General features: G+C 38.9%; 1 protein-coding gene and 3 non-coding genes across 5 annotated transcripts; 1 reads left to right on the forward strand and 3 right to left on the reverse strand.

The window, feature by feature from the left end:
* Nucleotides 1-4,595: 4,595 nt before the first annotated feature.
* On the reverse strand, nt 4,596-4,678 carry trnal-uaa. Its single transcript has one exon. It is a non-coding gene; the product is annotated as a tRNA-Leu (tRNA).
* A 959-nt stretch (nt 4,679-5,637) lies between these two features.
* trnal-uaa lies at nt 5,638-5,720 on the reverse strand. The gene has a single exon. It is a non-coding gene; the product is annotated as a tRNA-Leu (tRNA).
* Nucleotides 5,721-6,680: 960 nt separating this feature from the next.
* trnal-uaa lies at nt 6,681-6,763 on the reverse strand. The gene has a single exon. It is a non-coding gene; the product is annotated as a tRNA-Leu (tRNA).
* A 9,983-nt stretch (nt 6,764-16,746) lies between these two features.
* LOC109615894 lies at nt 16,747-23,845 on the forward strand. 2 transcript variants are annotated; one of them, XR_002196908.2, is made up of 2 exons: nt 16,747-17,172; nt 17,350-17,455. XR_002196908.2 is itself a non-coding variant. In XM_020047836.2 (2 exons), exon 2 carries the CDS (start codon nt 21,809-21,811, stop codon nt 23,033-23,035), a length of 1,227 nt encoding a protein of 408 aa, XP_019903395.2. In that variant the 5' UTR covers nt 16,747-17,172; nt 21,675-21,808; the 3' UTR covers nt 23,036-23,845. The 2 variants fall into 2 exon arrangements, 1 of the variants encoding a protein (XP_019903395.2); XM_020047836.2 differs by lacking the exon at nt 17,350-17,455 and adding an exon at nt 21,675-23,845.
* Nucleotides 23,846-25,431: the final 1,586 nt, after the last annotated feature.

Consider the following 25,431-nt stretch of genomic DNA (forward strand, 5'->3'; position numbering starts at 1 on the left):
TTCTGTGTCTTTTTTCATATGTCAGGGCTACCACAGGTTTATCACTCAGTACCAAAACTACTATTGTACCAAAACCACTACATTTTATACAGATCCATACAAGACACAGATTTTGAAACACACACCCTAGGAGGAATTAAAAGCTAATTATTAAACTAAAATACACACACACACACACACTCACACACAAGGTTATGACCCAAAACACTTTAAACACTGGGTCCCCTTCAAGCAGCCATCCTGGTCCAACACCCTTTCCCTGGCTCTGGTCCTCCTCTCTCCCTCTGGTCCTCCTCTCTCCCTCTGGTCCCCCCTCTCCCCCAGCCATCCTGGTCCAACACCCTTTCTCTCCCTCTGGTCCTCCTCTCTCCCTCTGGTCCCCCCTCTCCCCCAGCCATCCTGGTCCAACACCCTTTCTCTCCCTCTGGTCCTCCTCTCTCCCTCTGGTCCCCCCTCTCCCCCAGCCATCCTGGTCCAACACCCTTTCCCTGGCTCTGGTCCCCCCTCTCCCCCAGCCATCCTGGTCCAACACCCTTTCCCTGGCTCTGGTCCCCCCTCTCCCCCAGCCATCCTGGTCCAACACCTTTCCCTGAGGAAGTCAGGATCTCTAAAATCCATAGTCATTTTAATCCCGAAGGACAACCTCACTTTTCTACCATTTCGGGGCTACCACGGGTTTATCACTCAGAACCAAAACCACTGTTGTTCATTTCTTATGCCATCACTAATCACTTACATTAAACCTCTACATTTTATACAGTTCCATATAAGACACATTAGACACAGACCCTAAGACGAACTAAAAAACAAACTATGCAAGCCCCTTCAGCCAGCCATCTGTGGCCAAACCCCATTCCCTGAGGAAGCAACAAACCCTCTCCAGAATTATCCTCTTTAAAGACATCTGTTAAAATAATAGGCCCTCTGGAAATTACCGTATGGTCATAAAATAAGGTCAAAGGTCAAAGCAATAAATCTCTAAATCGTAATATTGACGTGTACTCTAACTCTCTAGTAGAAAGTGCTCAGGGTAGGTAAAGGATTATGGTCAGTATTTCGAGTCTAATGTGAGTGTTAGATATTTTCCAGCCTGGCACAGCAACTGATCCTGTGAGCTTCCAGTGTCATATGAGTGACTGGTTTACAACTATCTACTTTATGTTATAGCATCAGGAGTAAGGATAGTCTAATCCACTGGGTAAAAAGGTCAAAAATATGGAAATATTCCAAAATTATATTTCCATGTTATTTGAGAGAAAACTGGCATTTTCAGGGCATATACAGACTACATTACATATGGATCCTATCCAGACATTTATGGAAACTATATAGAAAACTATTTCTTCCAGGTCATTGTCAAGGGTGTTGTTGTCGTGGTGTGCGAGGAAGGAGCCAATCGCAGGGAGGTAGGTAGTAATGTTGTTTCTTATTAAAAGTAATAGCACGTACCAAGGAAAAAAAAGTACAAGCGCAAAATCAAACGTGTCAACAGCGCACTATTTTACAACACCAAACATAGAACAGTACCTCACAAAGACGCCCAGGAAAACAGGAACTAATATAGGTTACCTAATGAGGGAATGGACACCAGGTGTGTGCAATAACAAGACATGACAGTGCCGTGGGAGGAGGAGCGGCGTGACTAGAAGGCCGGTGACGACGCACGCCGAACACCACGCCGGGGGAGAGAGCGTGCATTTCCCTCGCGAGTCCTCATTACCATCATAAATGTTTCATGTCTACTGTCCTAAAAATAGGATATACAGTATGCCGATATGGGCGTATGCAGTGACTGAAGACATCAGGACTTAAAATCTTTCTTGAATGCTGGCAATATAATGACATATCTTTAGTTATCTCAACAAAAGATAATTGAATGCTATAATGAGATATTTATCAACTGTATATATGCCAAAATGTTGACTTTAAATATAATCTGTTCTCAACTTGTAAATCAAACATAACCATTAATTCTGATGTACTATTTTCCAACATGAATTTGCAGTATGAAGATAGATGTTTTCACAATACAAATAATTAAAGCTTGTAATCAATGTTAATTTGTTGTTACAGGTACGTGACTACCTCAGGAACATTGCTGCTATCCTTGAATTATGGCTGCTATCCCAGTATCTTTCCATCTATTTTAACCCTGCTGAACTCTGTGACCCATCACTAACCACACCCACCTGCCCACCGCTTAGTACTGCCTCTCAGGGACCTTGTTGCACTATTCCCTTTGTACTACGGGACTGTGACACTGCTTTGCAAAGTCTGATGAGGAAGTTTTCAGTTGTTACATTTACATGTCTACCTCTGGAACCTTTTTGCTGCTATCCCTGCGTTTTTGTTGCACATACACCTTGCACCTTCAATTTGTTTGCACTGCACATTTAGAATTGCCATTTTACTTGCATTTTTCAGTTGTTACATGTACAGTGGGTATAGAAAAGAATCACCCCCCTTTAAAATAATCACATTTTGTTGCTTTGCAGCCTGAAATGAAATTTGTAATTTTTAATTTTTTTTGTTTTATTCAGCTGTATTTACAACTTATAACATCCAAGTGAAAGATATAATACCAACTAAAAAAACAGAATCACTGAGTTGGAAAAAGAATCACCCCCCTCCTAAAAATGACTTGTAAACCCAACCAGGTGTAGTTAATCACCTTCTCAATAGCACACAAAGCCAATTGACTTTCAACTGTGATGAGCTGTGGTCATTTTGATTAGCTTTTCCTGAAGCATTTCAGTCCTTGGTAGTGCAACTGAAGAAAACATCAACTATGGGTGGCAAGGCATTGTCAAAAGATCTCCAGGATAAAGTTCTAGACAGGCACAAGTCAGGAGATGGATACAAAAAAAATTCAAAGGCTTTATCAGTGCCTAGAAGCACAGTGAAGTATATTATTAAGAAGTGGAAGGTATTTGGTACAACACAGACCCTCCCTGGGTCAGGACATCGCTCCAAACTGGATGAAAGAGCCAGGAGGAAACTGGTCAGAGAGGCTACCAAGAGGCCTTCAGGAACTCTGAAGCAGTTGCAGGAATTCATGACAAAGAGTGGTCATTGTGTGCATGTGACAACAATATCACAAATTCTCCACAAATGTGGCTTGTGTGGGAGGGTTGCAAGAGAAAAGACACTCCTCTAGAAAGGCCACATGCAGTCACGACTGAGCTTTACCAAAACTCACCTTGAAGATTCTAAGGCCACGTGGAAAAATGTGTTATGGTCAGATGAGAATCTTTTTTTATTATTTGGCCTCAACGCCAAACGATATGTCTGGCAAAAATCCAATACAGCTCACCATCCAAATAACACCATTCCTACAGTAAAGCATGGAGGTGGTAATATCATGTTATGGGGTTGTTTCTCTGCAGCAGGGACTGGAGCACTTGTCAGGATAGAAGGAAAAATGGATGATGCAAAATACTGTCAGATTCTTGAGGAAAATCTGCTGTTCTCTGCCAGAAAGTTGTCAATGGTAAGAAGATTTACCTTCCAACATGACAATGACCCAAAGCACACAGCAAAACGGACCACACAGTGGTTGAAGGAGAAAAAGGTGAATGTCCTTGCATGGCCTAGTCAGAGCCTGGACTTAAACCCCATTGAAAATCTGTGGAATGTTTTTTTTTTATTTTTTGTTTTTTTCTGACATGTTGGTGTTATATCTCTCACTTGGATGTTATAAGTTGCACTGAGTAAATACAGCTGAATGAAACAAAAACTGTGTCTGTCTTCATTTCAGGCTGCAAAGCAACAAAATTTGATTATTTTAAAGGGGGGTGATTATTTTCTATACCCACTGTACATGTCTACCACATGTCTACCTTGGAAACCTCATTGCAGCTATCCCTGCATTTCAGTTGCACATACTACCTTACACCTCGAACTTGCTCGATTGCACAGTCAGAATTGCTATTTGTACTTTCATTTGCCACAACACACTATTCAATGCTCACTTGTGCATACATATACTTAACTTAAGATCCAATGGACTCATGTCCTTGTGGGTTTGAACCACACTCCTGCTAAATACCTTCAGTTTGATAAGAAGGCTTCTTTCCATGAACAGACATTTAAACTACAGTATTTGCTTCGTTCATCATTCTTCCTGCCTCTACTTCATCTAATATGCAGTTTTTTTATTCCAATAAAACAAAAACTGTTTTGAAAAGAGGCTCTTTGCCAACCAACCCGAATGGCCGAGTGGTTGAGGCTTTGCATTTAAAGTCCAATAAACATTCACCCCTAATTGATTGAAACCCTCCCGATACAGACCTTTAGTTCAGGGGTGGGCAATATTTTTCACTGGGGGGCCACATAGGAAAAGCTAGAGAGCATCGCGGCCCAAATCACTTTTTTAACCAACATGCCTAAAGGACACACAATATAGCTAACTCTTGTTAACTTGCATATTATATTTATGTGATGAAACACTGTAGTGTAAACATCTTTTCATGGAATGAAATTCTCATATCAACCCATTAGGGTTCTTAGCAGGAGTTTTCCAAGGATTAGCGGTGAGTGTTTATAGGACCACTCGGCCATCCTGGTTGAAGTTTTAATACCAAACTAAAGGGTTTTACCAGGAGTGGGGTTCGAACCCACGAGGACATGAGTCCATTGGATCTTAAGTCCAACACCTTAACCACTCGGCCATCCTGGTTGACGGGCAGTAACACTCTTTTCAAAGTAGTTTTCTTTGTATTGAAAATAAAATACTAAATTCTCCAAAGTAGAGTTCATGAAATAGATGCTGGAGTAATGTTGGAAGAAGCCTATAAAGCACATTAAGTGTTCATATGTTTAAATAAGTATTCATATCAAGCTAAAGGACGTTACTTGGCGTGGGGTTCAACATAGATTTTGTTTCATAATAATTCCATTACTTGCTTAAGGTACTCGCTTAATGTCGTTCATATCAAACTAAAGGGTTTTACCAGTAGCGGGGTTCGGAAACACACGAGAAGACATGTATGTTGGACCTTAAATGCAACGTGTTTACCACTCAAGCCATCCAGCAGGTTTATCTGGGCGAATATTTTCAAAACAGATTTTGTTGTATAGGAATTAAATTATTTGCTTAAGTTAGTGTTAATGAAATAGACGCTGGAGGAATGATGGAAAAAGCCTATAATGCACTTTAATTGTAGATATATTTAAATACGTTTTCATATCAAACAAACCGCCTATACCAGGTGTGTTGGTTTAACCATGTTCTCGTGGGATGGAAAAAGCCTATAATGCACTTTAAGTGTGGATATATTTAAATACGTTTTCATATGAAACCAACAGCCTTTAACAAGTGTGTTGTTTGAACAAATTATAGGTGAGAATTTAGTGCACTTTAAGTGCAAAGCCTTAACCGCTCGGCCATCCCGGGTTGCTCAGCAAATAGCATCTTTTCAAAACGATTCTCGTTGTACTGGAGTTATAATGCAGCATATTAGGTGGAGTAGATGCTGGAAGAAGGATACACTGTAGTGTAAACATCTTTTCATTTAATGAAATTCCCATATCAACCCATTAGGGTTCTTAGCAGGAGTTTTCCAAGGATTAGCGGTGAGTGTTTATAGGACCACTCGGCCATCCTGGTTGAAGTTTTAATACCAAACTAAAGGGTTTTACCAGGAGTGGGGTTCGAACCCACGAGGACATGAGTCCATTGGATCTTAAGTCCAACGCCTTAACCACTCGGCCATCCTGGTTGACGGGCAGTAACACTCTTTTCAAAGTAGTTTTCTTTGTATTGAAAATAAAATACTAAATTCTCCAAAGTAGAGTTCATGAAATAGATGCTGGAGTAATGTTGGAAGAAGCCTATAAAGCACATTAAGTGTTCATATGTTTAAATAAGTATTCATATCAAGCTAAAGGACGTTACTTGGCGTGGGGTTCAACATAGATTTTGTTTCATAATAATTCCATTACTTGCTTAAGGTACTCGCTTAATGTCGTTCATATCAAACTAAAGGGTTTTACCAGTAGCGGGGTTCGGAAACACACGAGAAGACATGTATGTTGGACCTTAAATGCAACGTGTTTACCACTCAAGCCATCCAGCAGGTTTATCTGGGCGAATATTTTCAAAACAGATTTTGTTGTATAGGAATTAAATTATTTGCTTAAGTTAGTGTTAATGAAATAGACGCTGGAGGAATGATGGAAAAAGCCTATAATGCACTTTAATTGTAGATATATTTAAATACGTTTTCATATCAAACAAACCGCCTATACCAGGTGTGTTGGTTTAACCATGTTCTCGTGGGATGGAAAAAGCCTATAATGCACTTTAAGTGTGGATATATTTAAATACGTTTTCATATGAAACCAACAGCCTTTAACAAGTGTGTTGTTTGAACAAATTATAGGTGAGAATTTAGTGCACTTTAAGTGCAAAGCCTTAACCGCTCGGCCATCCCGGGTTGCTCAGCAAATAGCATCTTTTCAAAACGATTCTCGTTGTACTGGAGTTATAATGCAGCATATTAGGTGGAGTAGATGCTGGAAGAATGATACACTGTAGTGTAAACATCTTTTCATGGAATGAAAATCTCATATCAACCCATTAGGGTTCTTAGCAGGAGTTTTCCAAGGATTAGCGGAGAGTGTTTATAGGACCACTCGGCCATCCTGGTTGAAGTTTTAATACCAAACTAAAGGGGTTTTACCAGGAGTGGGGTTCGAACCCACGAGGACATGAGTCCATTGGATCTTAAGTCCAACGCCTTAACCACTCGGCCATCCTGGTTGAGCTTTCCATTTACCTCTGCTTTGGTGTTTCTCCCACAACAAACGACGCTATGACAAGCGGGTACGTGACCAGGTTTTGAATGATGGGGACCGTGTGCTTCTCCCGTAATTGGACAGCAAACAACAAGATCGCTGACAGATGGAAACCAGAAGCCATGTGTTCCTGGAAAAGCTGACAGACCTTCCAGTCTACCGAGTGAAACTGGAAAATGTCCATACACAGAAACCATCTGCTACCTATTGGTCATCTAGTAAGGTTGGCTAGTGAACCAGCTGTATGAGGGCATACAAACTTTTTAAGAGGGGAATGATGTAGCCCGGAAGTCTGTCTGGAATGGATAGAGATGGTTAGTTTCGAGACGGTTAGTCTTGTTAAGAGATAATTCTTGTGAACCGTTGTAATTTATAGAAATTATATATTACACTGTTTTGAGTGTCCGGGGCCAACTAGCAACAAGACTAGATAGAGACTCCATATACCAGCAATTATTTTAGTTTCCTTTCGGGTTGTCTGTGATACACTGTAACTTCAGCTTGTTAGTTGCGGTTAGCCGCTACCTAGCCTTTACACTATAAAGTTTCCATAGCAATTTAGGTATCTTTCACCGTAAGAGGCCTACCTTAGGTATATTGAAGACCCTGTGAGTTATTATTTGGCGAACTCAGAAAGCGAGCCTAGGTACCAGGAGATCCTAGGGTTTCCTCTGAGTTGTGAAGAACTCTCCGGCTAACCAACAACAACGAAGCAAGCTGTCCATGATCCTTCACAGGACTGTCCTGACTGTTGGAGATCCCCCCCACACTGCATATATACTGATCGTCAAATGGGGCATCCAGTTTCGATGATTTGTTCTGGTCAAATGTGCATAGGCCGGCACTAATTTATTTCAGAGCTCTGGTTAAGATTATTCCTTTATTAGGGGTACCCCGAGTTCAATTATTTTTATTTATTACGTGCGCTGTTGTAAGTGAAAGGAATTTTATAAAAAACTATAAGTTGTGGGCTTTAGTTATTGATTAGGTGCCAAACTGATTAGTTAGTTTGAATTGTACAGTTGTAAGTGGTTTGTGCTATTAGATGATTATTTGTTGTTTCCAATCCTATTAATACTAGTCTCAGTATTAATAGGATTGGATTTTCTCATGTGTATTTGTGTATATTTTGTGTTGTAGGGTGCTTGTTTAAAGTAAAGGGTATTGAGATAGGGAAAAAGGAAAACTCTGGGGTCGTTTTAATTATCTAGACCCCAGATCACCCCTACTTATTCCTTACCAACAGAAATCCACCTGGTTAGGAGAAAAGGGTTATTAAACAAACCGATAATTTTCTACATATATTTTTGTTGTTAAAACTTATGTATTACATTTTTAATAGATTCCTATAGAGATGACATATACATCTAAAAACATTTTGGTCACTGACCTTTAGATTTGCCCTTTTATGTTTTGGTGATTATATGAGAATTGATCCTAAAAACAAAAGTATTTTAATAGCTCACTATCCATATGAGCTAGAGAATTTATCTTTCTAAACAACTATTTTTGATTGCTCAATATTCATATGAGTTAGTGATCTGCAAACAAGTGTCATGTGTTCTGGTAACTCTCTTCTGAAAGGTACATTTCTTTATTCCAAATTCATTATCTGTATTTTAATTTTAGAAAATGTGTATTATTACAACTCTATTACCAAAGTAACAAGAATATTTTTAATAGCTTCAAACCAGAGGACATGTACCTCTAAAACCACTTGCATTTTGTTCACTGACCTTCCTTGTCTAGAGTACGGCCCTTAGTTGTGTCATTTAAAATGTCGGTGAATTTACAGGAATTTATCTTTCTAAACAACACTTTTTTATAGCTCACCATCCATATGAGTTAGAGATCTACAAATGAGTGTTTCCTTCTATACAACAATTTTTAATAGCGCCCTATCCATATTAGCAAGTGATCTACAAACAAGTGTAGTGTGTTCCTTAACCTCTCTTCTGAAAGGTTCACCTCTTATTTTTTCAAACCCATTTCAATATCTAAAAAGTCTTGCAACCCTAACCATGTGAAGATAAATTGTATAATCGTTATTTCTTTATTTGAGGCTATGAGAGTCAATTGTAAAACATCCTTCCTCCACCCCATTTTCATATCAGGTGACCCCACATCAGGTCACGGCCCCTAGGACCCATAAGGAATGTCAGTGACCAAAATGTAAGTGGTTTAGAATGAGAAATGTAAGTTTCCCAGGAAAAACATCAATAATAAGGAGGGAATTGGGAAAAGGAAGGGCAGTGACGAAAGTATAAATTGATTTAGAGCTAATATGTGTCTTGGATAATATCATCATCTGTAAAATGATTTAAGTTTAGCCTATTTGTGTTTTATATATGTTTTGTATAAACAAATAATGACACCTTTTGTTTATTATAAATGTGGAGAAAAAAATGGAAGTTGCAACGAAGATAGAAAATATATAAACAATGATTTCTGCCGAATGTACATTTAAGACGGACACTTAGCCTCATCCATGTAATATTCCTCCATTGAAAGTATTTTACATTTTTCCCCCTCGAAGATTTCAGTTTGTTTTTCAATTGAATTGTTCACATTATAGGTCACATTAAAAGTGAAAAAATGTCTGACATGATTTATCTTTTTCTCATTCTTTTACACCACCAGAACATGGCATTTTAATAGGGGTGTGTAGTTATATCCATTGTATATACAGCTCTGGAAAAATAAAGAGACCACTGCAAAAGTATAATTTTCTCTGGTTTTACTATTCATAGGTATGTGTTTGAGTAAAATGAACATTTTAGTTTTATTGTATAAACTACTGACAACATTACCCCCAAATTCCAAATAAAAATATGGTAATTTAGAGTATTTATTTGTAGAAAACAACAACTGGTCAAAATAACCCCAAAAATATACAACAAAATACTAATGTTTTAACTTAGGAATATTTAGAAATCAAAATTTGGTGGAATAACCCTGATTTTTTTTAATCACAACTTTCATGCGTCTTGGCATGCTCTCCACCAGTCTATCACATTGCTGTTGGGTGACTTTATGCCACTCCTGGCACAAAAATTCAAGTAGCTCAGCTTTGTTTGATGGCTTGTGACCATCCATTTTCCTCTTGATCAAATTCCAGAGGTTTTCGATGGGGATCAGGTCTGGAGATTGGGCAGGCCGTGACAGGTTCTTGATCTTGTGGTCCTCCATCCACACCTTGATTGACCTGGCTGTGTGGCATGGAGCATTGTCCTGCTGGAAAAACAAATTGTCAGAGTTGGGGAACATTGTCAGAGCAGAAGGAAGCAGGTGTTCTTCCAGGATAACCTTGTACTTGGCTTGATTCATGCGTCCTTCACAAAGACAAATTAGCCCGATTCCAGCCTTGCTGAAGCATCCCCAGATCATCACAGATTCCCCACCAAATTTCACAGTGGATGCAAGACACTGTGGCTTGTATGCCTCTCCAGGTCTCTGTCTAACCACTAGATGACCAGGTGTTGGGCAAAGCTTAAAATTTGACTCATCAGATAAGATGACCTTACTCCATTCCTCTATGGTCCAATCCTTATGGTCTTTTACAAACTTCAGCCTGGCTCTTCTTTGCTTCTCATTGATGAAGGGCTTTTTTCTCGCTTTGCACGACTTCAGCCCTGCCCCTAGGAGCCTGTTTTGAACCGTCCTCGCCGTGCACCTAACCCCAGCTGCTGTTTGCCATTCTTTTTGTAGGTCAGGTGATGTCATCCTACGGTTGTTGAGTGACATTTGAATGAGATGACGGTCATCCTGGTCAATGGACAGTTGTTTTCGCCATTTGCCAGTCTCTACCTTTGTTGTCCCCAATGTCTGTTGCTTGCCCTTGTTCGTATGAATCACCGTCTTTGAAATTTTCAGAATGGAAGCAGCCTGACACTCTTTGTATCCATCTGCCAGTAAACCTAGAATTGAACCCTTCTTTTCCTCACTCAAAGCTTTTATTTTTCAACTGTTTTGTAATGCTGAATAGTTATTTTGTTATTCAAATTACCTTTGAGGTGCAACTTGCACTGCTTTTGCCATCCAGCTGGTCCTATTGCAAGAGGATAGTGATGACCACAGCTGTGGTTTTTATACTTTTCTTCGTTAAATTAGATTTGCTTCAGTACCTCATTAAGTAAAATGTGTCTTTTATGTGCTGGAATTTAACAGACACTGGAATGGAATGCCGGCCATACATGTAGAGATGCTGATTTAAGAAAGATTAGGAGTGGTCTCTTAATTTCTTCCAGAGCTGTATGTCGCTGTCTTCTTTATAAGACATTTTTGGAGAGCGCTATAAACAAACAAACTCTGAATATCAAACATAAAACCAAATTTACCCCCGGTGATGACCTGTATTTGATGTTGCCACTTCAACTCCATTCAGGTAGGCCAGTTGATTCCAATTGCCTTGCAACTCAGAAAACTGCATTTATTGGTTATCATTGGCTGCTGACGACATTGACTTTAAGCTAAGAATGCAGGTGTATAATCACAGTTTATTTCTATAATTTGCAATTTGAAAATCCATTGTTGGTGGTCCTAATAATCGCATGTTACATTCGCACAGGTATAACTTATATGTGTCCAAGATTGGGAACGTACATTTCGTGCCTGGGATTTCTGCAAATATTTGACAATGTTGGTGGTTGTGGAGCAAAACATCAGACTACTGCAGATTTAGTGTACATATAAACAACAGATACCTTGATTTTTATATACTATAATGTCACTGCCCTTTTCAAGAAATGTACATACATTTTTTGGGAGTAAAACACTAATAACATGTTATTTGTGTTTTAAATAGTATGTTCAGATAGAAAGTCAGATTCTGGAAGATCAAGGGTTATTGTATTACTGTAATGACTGAATATCTGGCAGACCTTTAGCGTGTAATGTAGAGATGTAGCCCAATCATAATGAAGTGGAAAGCAATGGTTTAGAAACCCTTTCCAAAGGCAATGTACATAACCCATAAGGTAAAATGCAAATTCAGTTTTTGGCCAGCTATGTAAACTCTAACATTGATAGATCCTGCAAAAGGTGTTCAGTTGTTCATAAGCTAGAAAGATAGAGTATACATCAAGAGTAATTTATTGCTTTGACCTTTGACATTTGACAGCTGTGACTGTGGTGAAATGTCCAAAGGATTATGAAAAAATATTTTTTTATGGATGGTAATTTATTACCGGACATTCATGTCGGGGTGGTAATATTTGGACAGTTGTTTTTCCTGGGGGTTCATGTCCAGTTAGGTGGGGGAGGTTAATAAAAGTGTTTTATGATTATATACTTCTAAGTAAATCTTGAGATGAAAGATGGAGAGGAACAGAGAAAGGGTTGAGCAGGTGGTTCTGGGGCTTCATTTTCTGGGAGAGGGTGAGCAACTGGGGTGTTGGGTTTCTTGAGATGTTAGCTTAGGGAGAGGAGCAGAGCAAGGGGGGTTGAGAATGAGCTGTTTTTCACAGAGTCACAAATAAATAAGAGGCAGGCATCCTGGTTTGGAGTTTAATTTGTTTTTTAGTTCAAATGTGTGTGTGTGATGATTTTGATTCTATATACGTTTAAGTAAATCACAATTGGGAATAATGTTATTGTAAACTACATTAACATATTTTTTGCACCTTTTTGTGAGTGTTTTAGATATGTGAGTATTACAGAATGCATTGTGTTTCTCCATCTGTTTGGGTACACAAACGGTGGGAAACCGAGGTTCCAACTTTCACAGAGGCCCAGAAGATAAAGAATTTCCATATGTCTAAGGAAATTTTTGTACCTGTGCTGTCGATTGCAACCATAACTGGGGAGACATGACACCGCTGTTGTGTAGCCATTCAAAAAAAGGATCGCCATTGCACTGTGGAAATCTGCAACCAACTCAGAGTACAGGAGCATTTATCATTTGGAGTCGGCATTACTCTGGTGTGTTACTGTGTACACAATTTCTGCACCAATTTCTGCAAACGTTGAGAACGCTTTTGGCAGACTGATGGGCAGATGGAGGTGCTTGTTAAAACAAAATGACTGCAACATAAACAAGGTCAAATCCATGGAGATGGCACATTGTGTTCTGCATAACCTCTGTGAAATGAATGGTGATGAGTACAGAGAAGAATGGGGTGTCACTGCATTAAACCAGCCTGACAGGACACTGCCATCCACTGTAGAGGCCAATGGGCTGGACGCACGTACAGGTCTAGTGAATCTTCTGAACACATTAGGCGTGTTCACACTGCACCTTTTTCTACAAAAAAGGGCACTGTTTAATTTGAATACAATGGATGAGGCCAGAGAAAGTCAAAAAATTGGGGTGGGCTAAGCCTGTTTGGTATTTTTAAAATCACAGGTATAGGACTGTATATTAATCTCTTACGAATAAACTTAAACAAAAATATCTTATATGAAGCACATAGCTTGACTAGATTAGTATTGTTACCAACATGACAGACATGCTCATTTGTTGTGAGTTTACATTCTTTTGATCCAGTTATATAACAACCTTAAAACTAAAAGCTTTCCCACTGCATGGTACCAGCTCAACTCTACTCACCTTCATTCTACTAGGGAGCAATGGAGGTTATTGAACGGATGGTGTTCTTGATCCTCGGTATGTGAAATTTAACCAGGTTAGATTTTTTCAGAAGAGGCATTATTTCTGCAAATGTTGGTACACATCCAGAGGATAGGGAGCAATTAATTACGTTCAACAATGGCTGACCTAGCAAAGGAAGTAGCTCCTTAAATCGGGTCTAGCTTACAATTTGTGGGTTTAGAACTCATTACTAATTTAGTGAACATGTCGAGAGATAAAGGGTATAAACGTGTCATCATTGACACCAGGTCAAATAAGTTCTGGGTATGCTCATAAATTTGATTTTGAGGACTATATCTATTTAAGGAGGAGTCAGATATTTGTTTTCTAATTGTGATGATCTTTTCATCAAAATAGTTTATGTATTCATTACCGTTGAAGTGAAGACCCACTTCACTTCTTGAGCATTGCTTTTTTTGTTAGCTTTGCAACTGTATCAAAGAGAAATGTTGGATTGTCTTTGTTCTAACTCAATCAGGTTGGAGAAAAAAGCTGATCGAGCAGATGTGAGTGCTTTTCGGTATTGTAGTGTAGCGCCACTTCCACTAAAATGTTCTGGAGGCTTGCTTGAATGCTCTAGTATTGTCTGTGTACCAGGGAGCGATTTATTTACTCTGTCATCGATGAACAAGCCTGAAAAAATAACAAGAAATCTATTTTTAGTCCGAGAATTTACATTACGGCTTGAGAAATTCATAGTTAGGGGTAAAGTGGGTTTCTTGTTTTAACGGTAAACGTAATAAGACAGTGATCTAATATTTCAGGATTATTAGGAAAAATTATTAGGTCTATATCTCATGACAGGACTAAGTCTAAGGTATGATTGTGGCAATGTGTTGGACCTGAGACATGTTGGATGAAACCCATTGAGTCAATTATGGCTTCAAAAGCTTTTTGAAGAGGGTCAAAAAGCTTTTGGGATGAACGAGGGATATGATCACTAGTATAGCCAGGAGGAGGAGCCTTATAGGGCAGTAAATTCATCAGGCTTCAGCCATGTTTCACACAGGCCAATAACATCCAGTTTAGGATCAGTGATAAATTAATTTACTGCAATTGCCTTTGAAGCAAGGATCTAACATTAAGGAGTCACATTTTAAGATGGGAGAGAAGGAACCCTTTTAACCCTTGACAAGGTCGTAAATATTAATATATTGCCATCATAGAGTCCATCTTGACCTCCTCCATCAGCGCCTGGTACGCTCATCAGCTCTGCAGAAAGGGTGATTGTCTGCAATCTGCCATCTTTACATGACCTACATACCTCCAGGACGCGGAGGCGAGCGGCAATGATTGGGGATGATCCCTCTCACCCTGGAAAAGGACTATTCAGTGCTCTCCCCTCTGGAAGAAGGTTGAGGTCTATCAGAACCAAAACCTCTCACCACAAGCACAGTTTCTTTCCAACCGCAGTGTGCCTCATGAACACATGTCTAGAATTTAACTGACTATAGTCCACTGCTCACATACACACATAACCCTCAACTGGACATATCTATAACCCCTTCCCACATACACACACAACCCTCAACTGGACAAAATCTTCCAACTTAAATATTTTATTTAGTAATTTATTAATGTTCAGTCTACTGTTCATATGTTCAGTCCACTGTTCTTATTTGTTTTTATTTCTCTGATTCCTTTTGCATAAATTGTTGCACCAACGGCCAGAAAAAAAAACATTTTTGTTGTGAAACTTACTTGGCAATATAACTCTTTCTGATTCTGATTGCCCACAACCCCTGACCGAGGTCACACCACTCAAAGGTCAAAGGAATAAATCCCATTGTTTACGTAAAAGTGCAATAAACTGTATACTACATTCTTCTGGTGGGTAAAGGGGCCTTGCTGAAAAGTAACCCCCCTTACAAAGTGCTTCCTTTTGTCACTATAGTGAAATACTTTTTGTGACACACACTACTGGTCAACAGGAGCTACTAAAATGATTTTGAAGGGTGACAGAACTTTGAGTTGTAGTATAAGGAGGAGGACAATTTTTGGCAGTCAAGCATACAGTATCTGGGCAAATCTAAATACAACATACATAAAGAAACAGTATATTTTTGTCAATGTTGGAATGTAATGTTTTGACCAGGTGATTAAATGTTTAATGTCTGTTGTGCTTTTTTTGGACCTGTTCTATTTGTAATTTATGCCATTGAATCAACTTATAGGAAAATGGTTAAATTAGACCTCAGATAATCAATTCCAAGACAAGTAACACTAATATTCCTGCCAACAATGTTAAGTCCATAACCACATAACTAATCTAGAATTAAAAATGTGTTTGTTCCAGGCACCCCCAGAAAGTTCTGTAAACAGATGCTGACCTGACCTCTACATTATGTAAATTGAAACTTGGCACCTTTCTGCAAAACGCTATAGAAAATTCAACACTTCCAGTTACCAGTTTCAACTTTCTAGAACAATGCTGTTAAATTGAACAGTGCAAGTCAAAAAAAGGAGAAACAATTACAATGATTTGTATGAAAACTGGTCTCACAGGTCTCAGCAAAGAACCTTCAGAACAGTTTAGCAGACACTGAAGTTGTTGTTCACAGGTCCACCACACAATGTGTTCACATACACAGCATGTTCACATTTGTGTAATATGTTGAATCTATGGAAAATGCATAAATGGTAATCCTGTATAAACTTACAAATAAAGGATGCCTGTTTCACTTTGCAACATGTAGAGCTTAGATCAACTATATCGTAACTGCAATAAGCAGCATTCTCAATCTTCAACCTCTTGATGATGGCCCTCTACTGCATCATATATAACCATGCAATGGCTATTCAAAGAAAAACTGACCATGGCAGGCATAGGGAGTATTACTGTGCATGTGTATGTATGCATATGTCTGTATTATATCTGCACTTAGCAGCTCTCTAAACCACCAGTGTCTCATTCTTGACTGTAACCAAAACATTTTAACCTATTTTTAGAGACACTTCAGTCTTCAAATTAATATATTTCAGTTGTATGTTATCAAACAATTTTAATCCTCAAACAAAATACAATTAAATGGTATTGGACCTAATGTTATATCTTGACAAAAGATATTGAATGAAATCACATCGACTTTGAGATTAAGTTGTATCGTTAATTAACTCGTCTTCCTCCAGTAGTACACTCCACGTAATGACGTCGTACCCATAAAAAGCACCTAGCGTCGAACCGTGTGTCACACCAGGATGTCCCCAAACTGACCAATGGCGAACATCAGTCGGCGTAACTTAGTATTCAGGAACCCCCATATTAAGTAACGCCCCCAACTTGCGGTCTGCGGATATACCTTATTAGAACAAACAGCGATTATTTTCTATAATAAAAAGCAGAAAACGTACACATTTTTACTGTTGTCTTTAAGGACACAAATAGCCTAAATAATGTTTTCTTCTACTAAGGCTAAATTGACAACGAAGTGAAGGGCAAATATCTTCACAATCTAGCAAGTCGCTGCAAAGGACAATGAACTGTGTGCGCGTTCACCGGGAGGGGATTCTTGCAGGGGGCGGTTTTCGGCTCAAAAACTGTACAGAATCTGATCGGTGGATGTGCTCCGTCTTTATTCACTTTCCTATTCACTTAACCTACCAGGTAGCAGGTTTGGTTCCGATAAATTTTGGATGTAAGGGTTTCTGATTAGGATACACTTCTTGCATTCTTGTTGGAGCCGAAAAACCAGAGTAGAAGTACAAGAACTCCACACGTCCCTAGCAAGAGCTGAGAAGATACACATGTTCGTCAATTGCAGACAAGGTCCAACCAAAGCTATCAGGTTTGTTATTGTACTTGGGGAAATATTTTCTATTTTATAAGTTGTTGAATACTTTGAAATGCATAGAAAGTGCTGTACATGTGCATAATTCACTTTCTCCAGGATTGTTGCCTAACCTTAGTCAACTAGGCAAAACATAACTGTTGGGTCGTTGTATTCTCGTTGTACGTGTAAAAGACACAGGCGCAACTTTCGAAGTTTGAAGGAAGCACATGGATGTTGGTTGTAACTACCCTGGCTGACACGAGCACGTGATTACACAGCTGAGCTGAATTCGAGCTGTCCGGAATAGACTCACGTCTTCGTTGAAATCATAGGTCACAGAAAAATTAGTATTAGTGAAACTATTTCATCATTTTGAAAATAAGTTATGTAATTGTATTTCAGTAGTAAATCTCCCTCTTTAGACTATTCAACTCTGCTATTTCATTGTTTTATCATCTTTGTTAGATGATTCCCCAACGTGAAATACTGTTAATACTGGATGAAAATAAGCTGTAATCAATTATTCAGTGTTCCTTCAACAACCATTATGAACTTCAGTCATTTTTAGCCCATGCTAGTTACAAATCTAGCCTTCGTTGGCTACTGTTGTCAAGTCTGAAAGTAAATCATTTAAAGAAGCGGGTTGGGACTTTTTTTTATTATCAAGATTTTTTTTAAACCTCACATTTTGGTCTAGATGTGTAACAGGTTGTTTACATGCGTATAATCCATAAGTACTATCACTGTCACAATGCAAAATACATCCTCACACAGGCTCCGCAGCATTAAGGAGGAAACATTTTCAGTCCTTGAAATGCTATATCTGTTTGTTTATCTCGACGTCATTCATCAGTATTTCGTAGACATAATCTTACTATTTTCCAAAGAACATCATTGACAATGTTCGATAAAACGGTGGTACGACTTTTTTTACGCACTTCGGTACTTGTGTAGTTCATATAACTACTTTTCTGGGGTGTATAGGTGAAATAGTGTAACATGTTAAATGCATGCCATTAATATTGATTCATTAATTAGACTTCCTACGTTGTTTCTCTAGTAAAACCAAAATCCTAGCTAATGACAGGTCTGTTAAGACAACTGTAGTGTCATTGGGAAATATGCTGTACTTTGAATTAGCATTTAACACTCACCATTGCCATTTGTACTGCATTTGCCTTCATTTCGCATCTATACATTGCACATCTGTATATATCTGTAACATGCATTATACTTAATACAAGTACATTTTCTGCCCTCTTCTATTCGCGCTTCTTGTTGACTGCATTTTGTTGTACTATACTTGTACTTCCATGACAAGTTCAATGACAATAAAGTTGAATCTAATCTAAAGAAAATATATTGAGATCTGCGCTCCACCAGTTAAATAAAACAAGTAATCATGAACACTTTGGTGACTGGCAAGAGATTTTTTAAAGTCACTTATCTGATGATCAGGATTAAAATAGATTTCATTTCTTACCGGTACTGACCTGTGGGTGCATGCGCTTCTGAGTGCATTTTATGTTCCTTATTAGCAAAGGATAGGCCTGTTTGATGTGTCAATTGTTTATAATAACCTTGTAATTCACCAGGGACGTCACTTGAAAATAATGGATGAGGGAGCTAAGCCTCGTTTTGGGGTGTCTGGGCATACTCCCCAAAACATCTTTTCATCAAGTATTTTTAGAGTAACAATGGGTGTAAAATCTATCAAAATTAGGTTATTTTTGGTCAAGTTTGGCTAAAAGTATACCTATCTCATAGTTTGTGTTAGACACGGATATCATTTTTGTTAGATCTGAATAAAGAAATAAATTCCACTCTGTCTTCATCCATCCAACACCAACAAAAGTCACAAAAATGAATGTAGCCAAAATACCTTTGTCAACAATAGTTTATAGTAAATGCACATCCACAGTGAGGGAAATAATTATTTCATCCCCTTCTGTTTTTCTACGTTTTCCCGCTGACAAAGAAATGACCAGTCTATAATTTTAATGGTAGGTTAATTTGAACATTGAGACACAGAATAACAACAAAAAAATCCATAAAAACACATTTACAAATTTTTATAAATTGATTTGCATTTTAATGAGTGAAATAAGTAATTGATCCCCTCTCAATCAGAGAGTTTTGGCTCCCAGGTGTCTTTTATACAGGTAACAAGCTGAGATTAGGAGCACACTCCCTTTAAGAGGAGTGTACAAAAGACACATGTCCACAGAAGCAATCAATAATCAGATTCCAAACTCTCCACCATGGCCAAGACCAAAGAGCTGTCCAAGGATGTCAGGGACAAGATTGTAGACCTACAGAAGGCTGGAATGGGCTAAAAGACAATTGCCAAGCAGCTTGGTGAGAAGGTGACAACAGTTGGTGCGATTATTCGCAAATGGAAGAAACGCAAAAGTACTGTCAGTCTCCCTCGGTCTGGGGCTCCATGCAAGTTGGGGAACATTGTCAGAGCAGAAGGAAGCAGGTGTTCTTCCAGGATAACCTTGTACTTGGCTTGATTCATGCATCCTTCACAAAGAGAAATCTGCCTGATTCCAGCCTTGCTGAAACATCCCCAGATCATCACAGATCCCCCACCAAATTTCACAGTGGATGCAAGACACTGTGGCCTGTAGGCCTCTCCAGGTCTCCATCTAACCATTAGACAACCAGGTGTTGGGCAAAGCCGAAAATTTGACTTGTCAGATAAGATGACCTTACTCCATTCCTCTACGGTCCAATCCTTATGGTCTTTTGCAAACTTCCGCCTGGCTCTTCTTTGCTTCTCATTGATGAAGGGCTTTTTTCTCGCTTTGCACGACTTCAGCCCTGCCCCTAGGAGCCTGTTTCGAACCATCCTTGCTGTTTGCTATTCTTTTTGTAGGTCACTTGATGTCATCCTACGGTTGTTGAGTGACATTCGAATGAGTTGACGGTCATTTTGGTCAATGGACAGTCGTTTTCGCCCTCTGCCAGTCTCTTGCTTTGTTGTCCGCCGTCTTTGAAATGTTCAGGTTGGAAGCAACCTGAAGCTCACTGTATCCCTCTGCCAGTAAAGCCAGAATTGAATCCTTCTTTTCCTCACTCAAAGCTTTTCTTTTCAACTCTTTTGTCATGCTGAATAGTTATTTTATTTATTCAAATTAACTTTGAGGTACTACTTGCACTGTTTTTGCCATCCAGCTGGTCCTATTGCAAGGGGATAGTGATTACCACAGCCGTGGTTTTTATACTTTTCCTCGTTAAATTAGATTTGGTTCAGGTAATCACCCATTAAGTGAAATGAGGTGTGCCTGTGTTGGAATTTAACAGTCACTGGAATAGAATGGCTGCCATACATGAAGAGATGCTGATTTAAGAAAGATTAGGAGTGGTATCTTAATTTTTTCAGAGCTGTATATCTACAATGGTCATTACTACTACTCAAATTGCTGCTAGTTTACAGTACTCTTTTTAACCTGCTGCTAGTGTACAGCTTTATGTTTATTATTGCTTTATTTTTTCTTATATATTTTTCTTCTTATTCTCATTACGTAGTTTTTGAGTGCCTTGTCACAATAATTTCATTGTGCGGGATGACGCAGTTTTGTTCAGTCCATTTGACAAATAAACCTTTAAACTTAAAACTTGAATCATGATGCAGTCTTCCACTGACAATGTGCTGCTCTAAAAGCTAAAGCAACACATTGTGGCACATAACTAGAGTTGTTCCTAGTGCTATTACAACATCTTTCAATTAAGTAATTAATTAAATGGCCTTTTTTTTTTAAGTACTGCAACTGTGTCATGTTAGAGGGCTTTCTTGCATTCTCAGCCCAGTTCAAGTCTCCCCATAGCATTTCGATAGGATTGAGATCTGGTCTTAGAATTGATCATTTCTTAACCTTCTATTTCTTGTTTTTAAGCTGTTCTCTTGTAACATTGCTTATGTTTTATGGATAATTTTCCTGTTGTCAATGTTTGGTTAACCTCCGCTTAATGGTAGGGGTGAATACTTATTTGAGAACTTTTCTTATATTTGAAATGTTTTTTTTTTTAAATGTGCTGATTTTATTTTACACTTTCAACATTATGCTATTATATGCTCTAGTCCAAACAATGCTACTGGCAAGATCTTCTTTCAAAGCATGGCCATGAAAAAAGTCAAAAGTGAATTTGTCATTAAACTATTTACAAAGAAACATTGCCAAATAGTCAACACTAAATCATGGCCAATGTTGTTCACTGCAAAATGGGCCCTTTAGAAATGGAGGTAATCCATTTAGCTATCAGCAAATACCCCACTTGGAGGTTTTACCTGCTTTATCAACTTTTACTTTTTTTTTATGAAGGCTGGGGCAAAGGCTGTATTTGGATATGATTTACATTTTAAGGATTAAAACATGAAATGTAGCCAAAGTTCTCCTACAAAATCTGTTCTCAGGCTACTGACATTATGGATAGTTTAAGTAAAGAGAAAAGCATGAGATTTGCATCTAATCAATGTAATGATGACTCAATAACCCTGTCTCTTTTTGCAGTTATTGACACACCAATGTAAATATGACTCTTCCCATGAAGGCAGCTATCAGAGGACCAGCATAATATATCACCATCTTTTGATGAGAGGATATAAGGCACTTAAGATGGAAGATTCAGACTTGTCTGAGACTAGATGACCGTCTGGGTGTCTCTGGATGTTGAGGAGATCCTTGACTATTGGAGATTTGACCCTGTCAGCAGCCCTGGAGGTTTCAATAGAGAAGCTGGAGATCCAGATACAGTTCTAGTCAGTAACAAGACAACAACAGCCATGATGAGGGATGTTCTTGTGTTTCCTATAGCCTCACCAATAGATTTCTCCAATGGAGGATGTGAGCCAAGATACCTTCAGAGAAAACCTACAGGGACAAAATGCAGTGCTTTCACAACCTTTCACAGTATATCCAAAGAACAGCAGCATTCAAAGTTTATTAAAAAGATTGAATTAGATTTTTCTCAGTGTAAAAGTGAGAATAAGTATGATTGTACTGCAATGAAAGAGGATCTTTTTTGGGCATTTTATTCTCAGTTTAAATCAGACATGAGTCAAGTTAAAACAAATATCCAGTTTAAAAAAGAGTCTTTCCCAAATGCCAGTGTGGGTGTCAAAGCTGTCAAAGTTGAATCTGAAATAAAAGTTGAGGATCCTATTTGGGCGTGCTATTTTGCTAAACAGGAAAAGGGGGTTCGTAATGTTGAGGAACCTGTAGGTTTTCAGATTGTGGCTACCAAGAGTCGATCCAGATCTGGTCCTGGCTTATCAACTTCAAAGGAAAATGCTGTTCAGCCGACTCTGACTGAGAGATGTGATCAAGATAAAAATGATTACCCAATCACACCTTCTGAGGTGTTAAAGACTCTACAGCAAAGTGGTAAAAACGCCACTGTGAACCAGAATGTAAAACAGGGAACAGTGGATGAGAAAAATGAAGATCCCATATGGGCTAATTATCATATGCATGAAGGACGAAAAGAGTGGAATCCAAAATATGAACATTTGACACTTCTGCTTCCATCACCAATAGAAACGGATCAGCCTTTAACCTCAGAGGAAATGCTGTCATTGATTGGGATTAGACAACCCATCTGTAAAGTAGCAATGCCTTCATCCATAGTAGAGTATGAACAAACTATGACCTCGGACACAGCAGGACCATCTCAACCCATTTCACACCAGTCCAGCAAAAAGCAAATGCTTGAGAGAGAACCTGGTAGCCATTCAGGCCTGGTTTCCCAATCAAACACATCCGAACCATCAGTACCGATGCCAGATACATGTAAAAGACATCCAACCGCTCCATCAAACATTAACAAAAAAAGTCCTGCTGATACAGTTTCATACATTTATAAATGTCTGTAATGTGATATGTCAAATGTTTCACATCAGCAAGATGAGGGGAAACATCCAGCTAATGCTGTAAAGGGAACGATAAAAGATAAAGACAAACCCTGTTGTTTGTAAAGCATCATATGCAATTCATGCAAAGTTAATGTATCACAGAGAAAAGCACATCAGTGGCTCAAAATGCCCTGAGTGTGATGAGCGTTTTGTGTCAGAAAATAACTTACAACTTCATATGCCGACACATTCTAAAGAAAAGCCTTTTTCTTGCAAGGAATGTGGAAAATCGTATCGCCTCCCTGGTCAGTTTAATGAACACATAAATAGTCGTCCCAGTAGTGAGAGGGACATTTTCTGTCCAGGGTGTGGCAAGTGTTTTAGGGTCAAGACCTTTCTTGACATTCACATGAACATGCACACAGGAAACAGACCATATCAGTGCACAGATTGCAAGGCTTCCTTCAAAACCCCCTCAGCTCTGAATGCACACAAGACTATTCACACAGGTTAGAAGCCATATTCCTGCCCTCAGTGTGGCATGTGTTTTCGTCTGAAAGACTTTCTTAATAAACACCTGTCCACACACTCTGCCGGCAAAGGAACAGTGAAGAAGTCAGGGGAAAACCAATCCAAGAGGAAGAAGGAGCAGTCAGACACTGAGGAGGACTCAGACTCCATGTCAGACCCAGACTTTTCATCTGACTCCACCCCTCAAACCCCCACCTCCAGACAGACCAGGAGTCAGAGGAAACCCAAACAGGTGGAGAACTGAAGGGGCTTGGAAGGCTGTTGTAACACTTTGTAACCTTATAATATGTTTATTTTTGTCAAATATGTCTGTTAACAGGGAAATCTAGGCACCAGCCTCTTCAGGTAACACTTGTCTTCAGCACAGGGCGAAGTATGGATGAAATGTGATTGTTGCCAATGAGCCAAGCCCAGATCTGGGCCTAATATTAACTTTGGATGTGACCTTTTTTGTTTAATTTTGTTTTATGATAACTAAAGCATTGGCATTTGTAGTAACACTCCAGTCCTGAACACTTGTTGTCTGGGGATTAATGTATTTTAATAAAGAGACTGAAACCTTGACATAACGCTGGCCTGGGATTCAATCCGATCTGTCCTTTTTGGAAGATAATGTTAGCCTGCACAAAACACTGAGGACATGGATTAAGTCTGTTATCTGTGGTCAACAGAAAACAACATAGATTTTTAATTAATGGAATTTATATCTAAAATTCAAATTTGTGAACTGATAGTGATTTGACAATTAAGAGAAGTAATGTACATGACCTTATATACAAGGCCTACAATGTTAAGTAGGATGAGGAATATGACTGAGAAATTACCATATTTGTATCAACTGAGCAATAGATGCCCAGACTCATTACACCATCAAATAAACATTGTAAGAATATTTTGACTCTTGAAATGTTTGTGTAGAGACACTTTTTATAATAGAATACGTGACCTCAATAAGGTTCTTTGATTGCGATCAAAGAACCACTTAAGGACAGTTTTTATGGCCGTACAGTAATTTCATATTATTTGGACAGTTGTCTTTTCAAGTCCCACAGTGCAAGAAGTCGTCCTTGATTTTAAAGTGGTCGTATTGGGAATATGTTTGAAACGGTGTGTATGTGGACTAGGGAATCCAGAGATTGATGCTTCCTCAGGGGAAGGGGGTTGGCCAAGGATGTGTGATGAAAGGGGGGGCCCAGTGTTTCAATGAGTGTGTATTTTGTGTCTAACCTTGTGTGAAAGAGGTTGTGGGCGTGTGTGTGTGTGTGTGTGTGTGTGTGTATTTTAGTTTAATTAGCCTTTTTGTGCCTCCTAGGGTGAGTGTTTCAAGATCTGTCTTGTGTGGACCTGTATAAAATGTAGGTTTTTTAAAGTGAGTGAATAATGAATGCATAAGAAAAAAGAACAATAATGGCTTTGGCACTGAATGATACATCTGTGCCCACTACGGAAGGTTGCCTTTGTAATTAAAGTGGCCTTATATATGCTTCAAAGGTGTGTGTAGGAGAGAGTTTGAGTATATGGCATCACACATCTAGAGAGATTTATCGATCAAAAGGATTATTTGTGTTTTTCTTTTTTGACCGGACTTTCATTTCCGATGGTTAGAACAGCTGTCTTCAGGAGTTCATTTAGGGTCTTTCCCAGGGGTTTAAGATGTTTAGGTTTGTAATATAAGTGTTTTGTGGATATTTTTAATAGGTGTTCCTCAGGGGAGGGAGGGAGTTCTTGTGATGTTACCTCAGGGGAGGGTGGGGGGGCTGGTCAAGGGGGTTGACCAGGGATGGTGTGAATCATGAATAAGAGGCAGGCATCCTCATGCTCAAAGATGGGTTGGTCTGGACTTTTCAATTCCTCCAAGGTTTCAAGATTTTGTTTTAGTGACTGAG

This window comes from Esox lucius, chromosome 7 (genome assembly GCF_011004845.1).
Source record: "Esox lucius isolate fEsoLuc1 chromosome 7, fEsoLuc1.pri, whole genome shotgun sequence".
NCBI classification, from domain to species: Eukaryota; Metazoa; Chordata; class Actinopteri; order Esociformes; family Esocidae; genus Esox; species Esox lucius.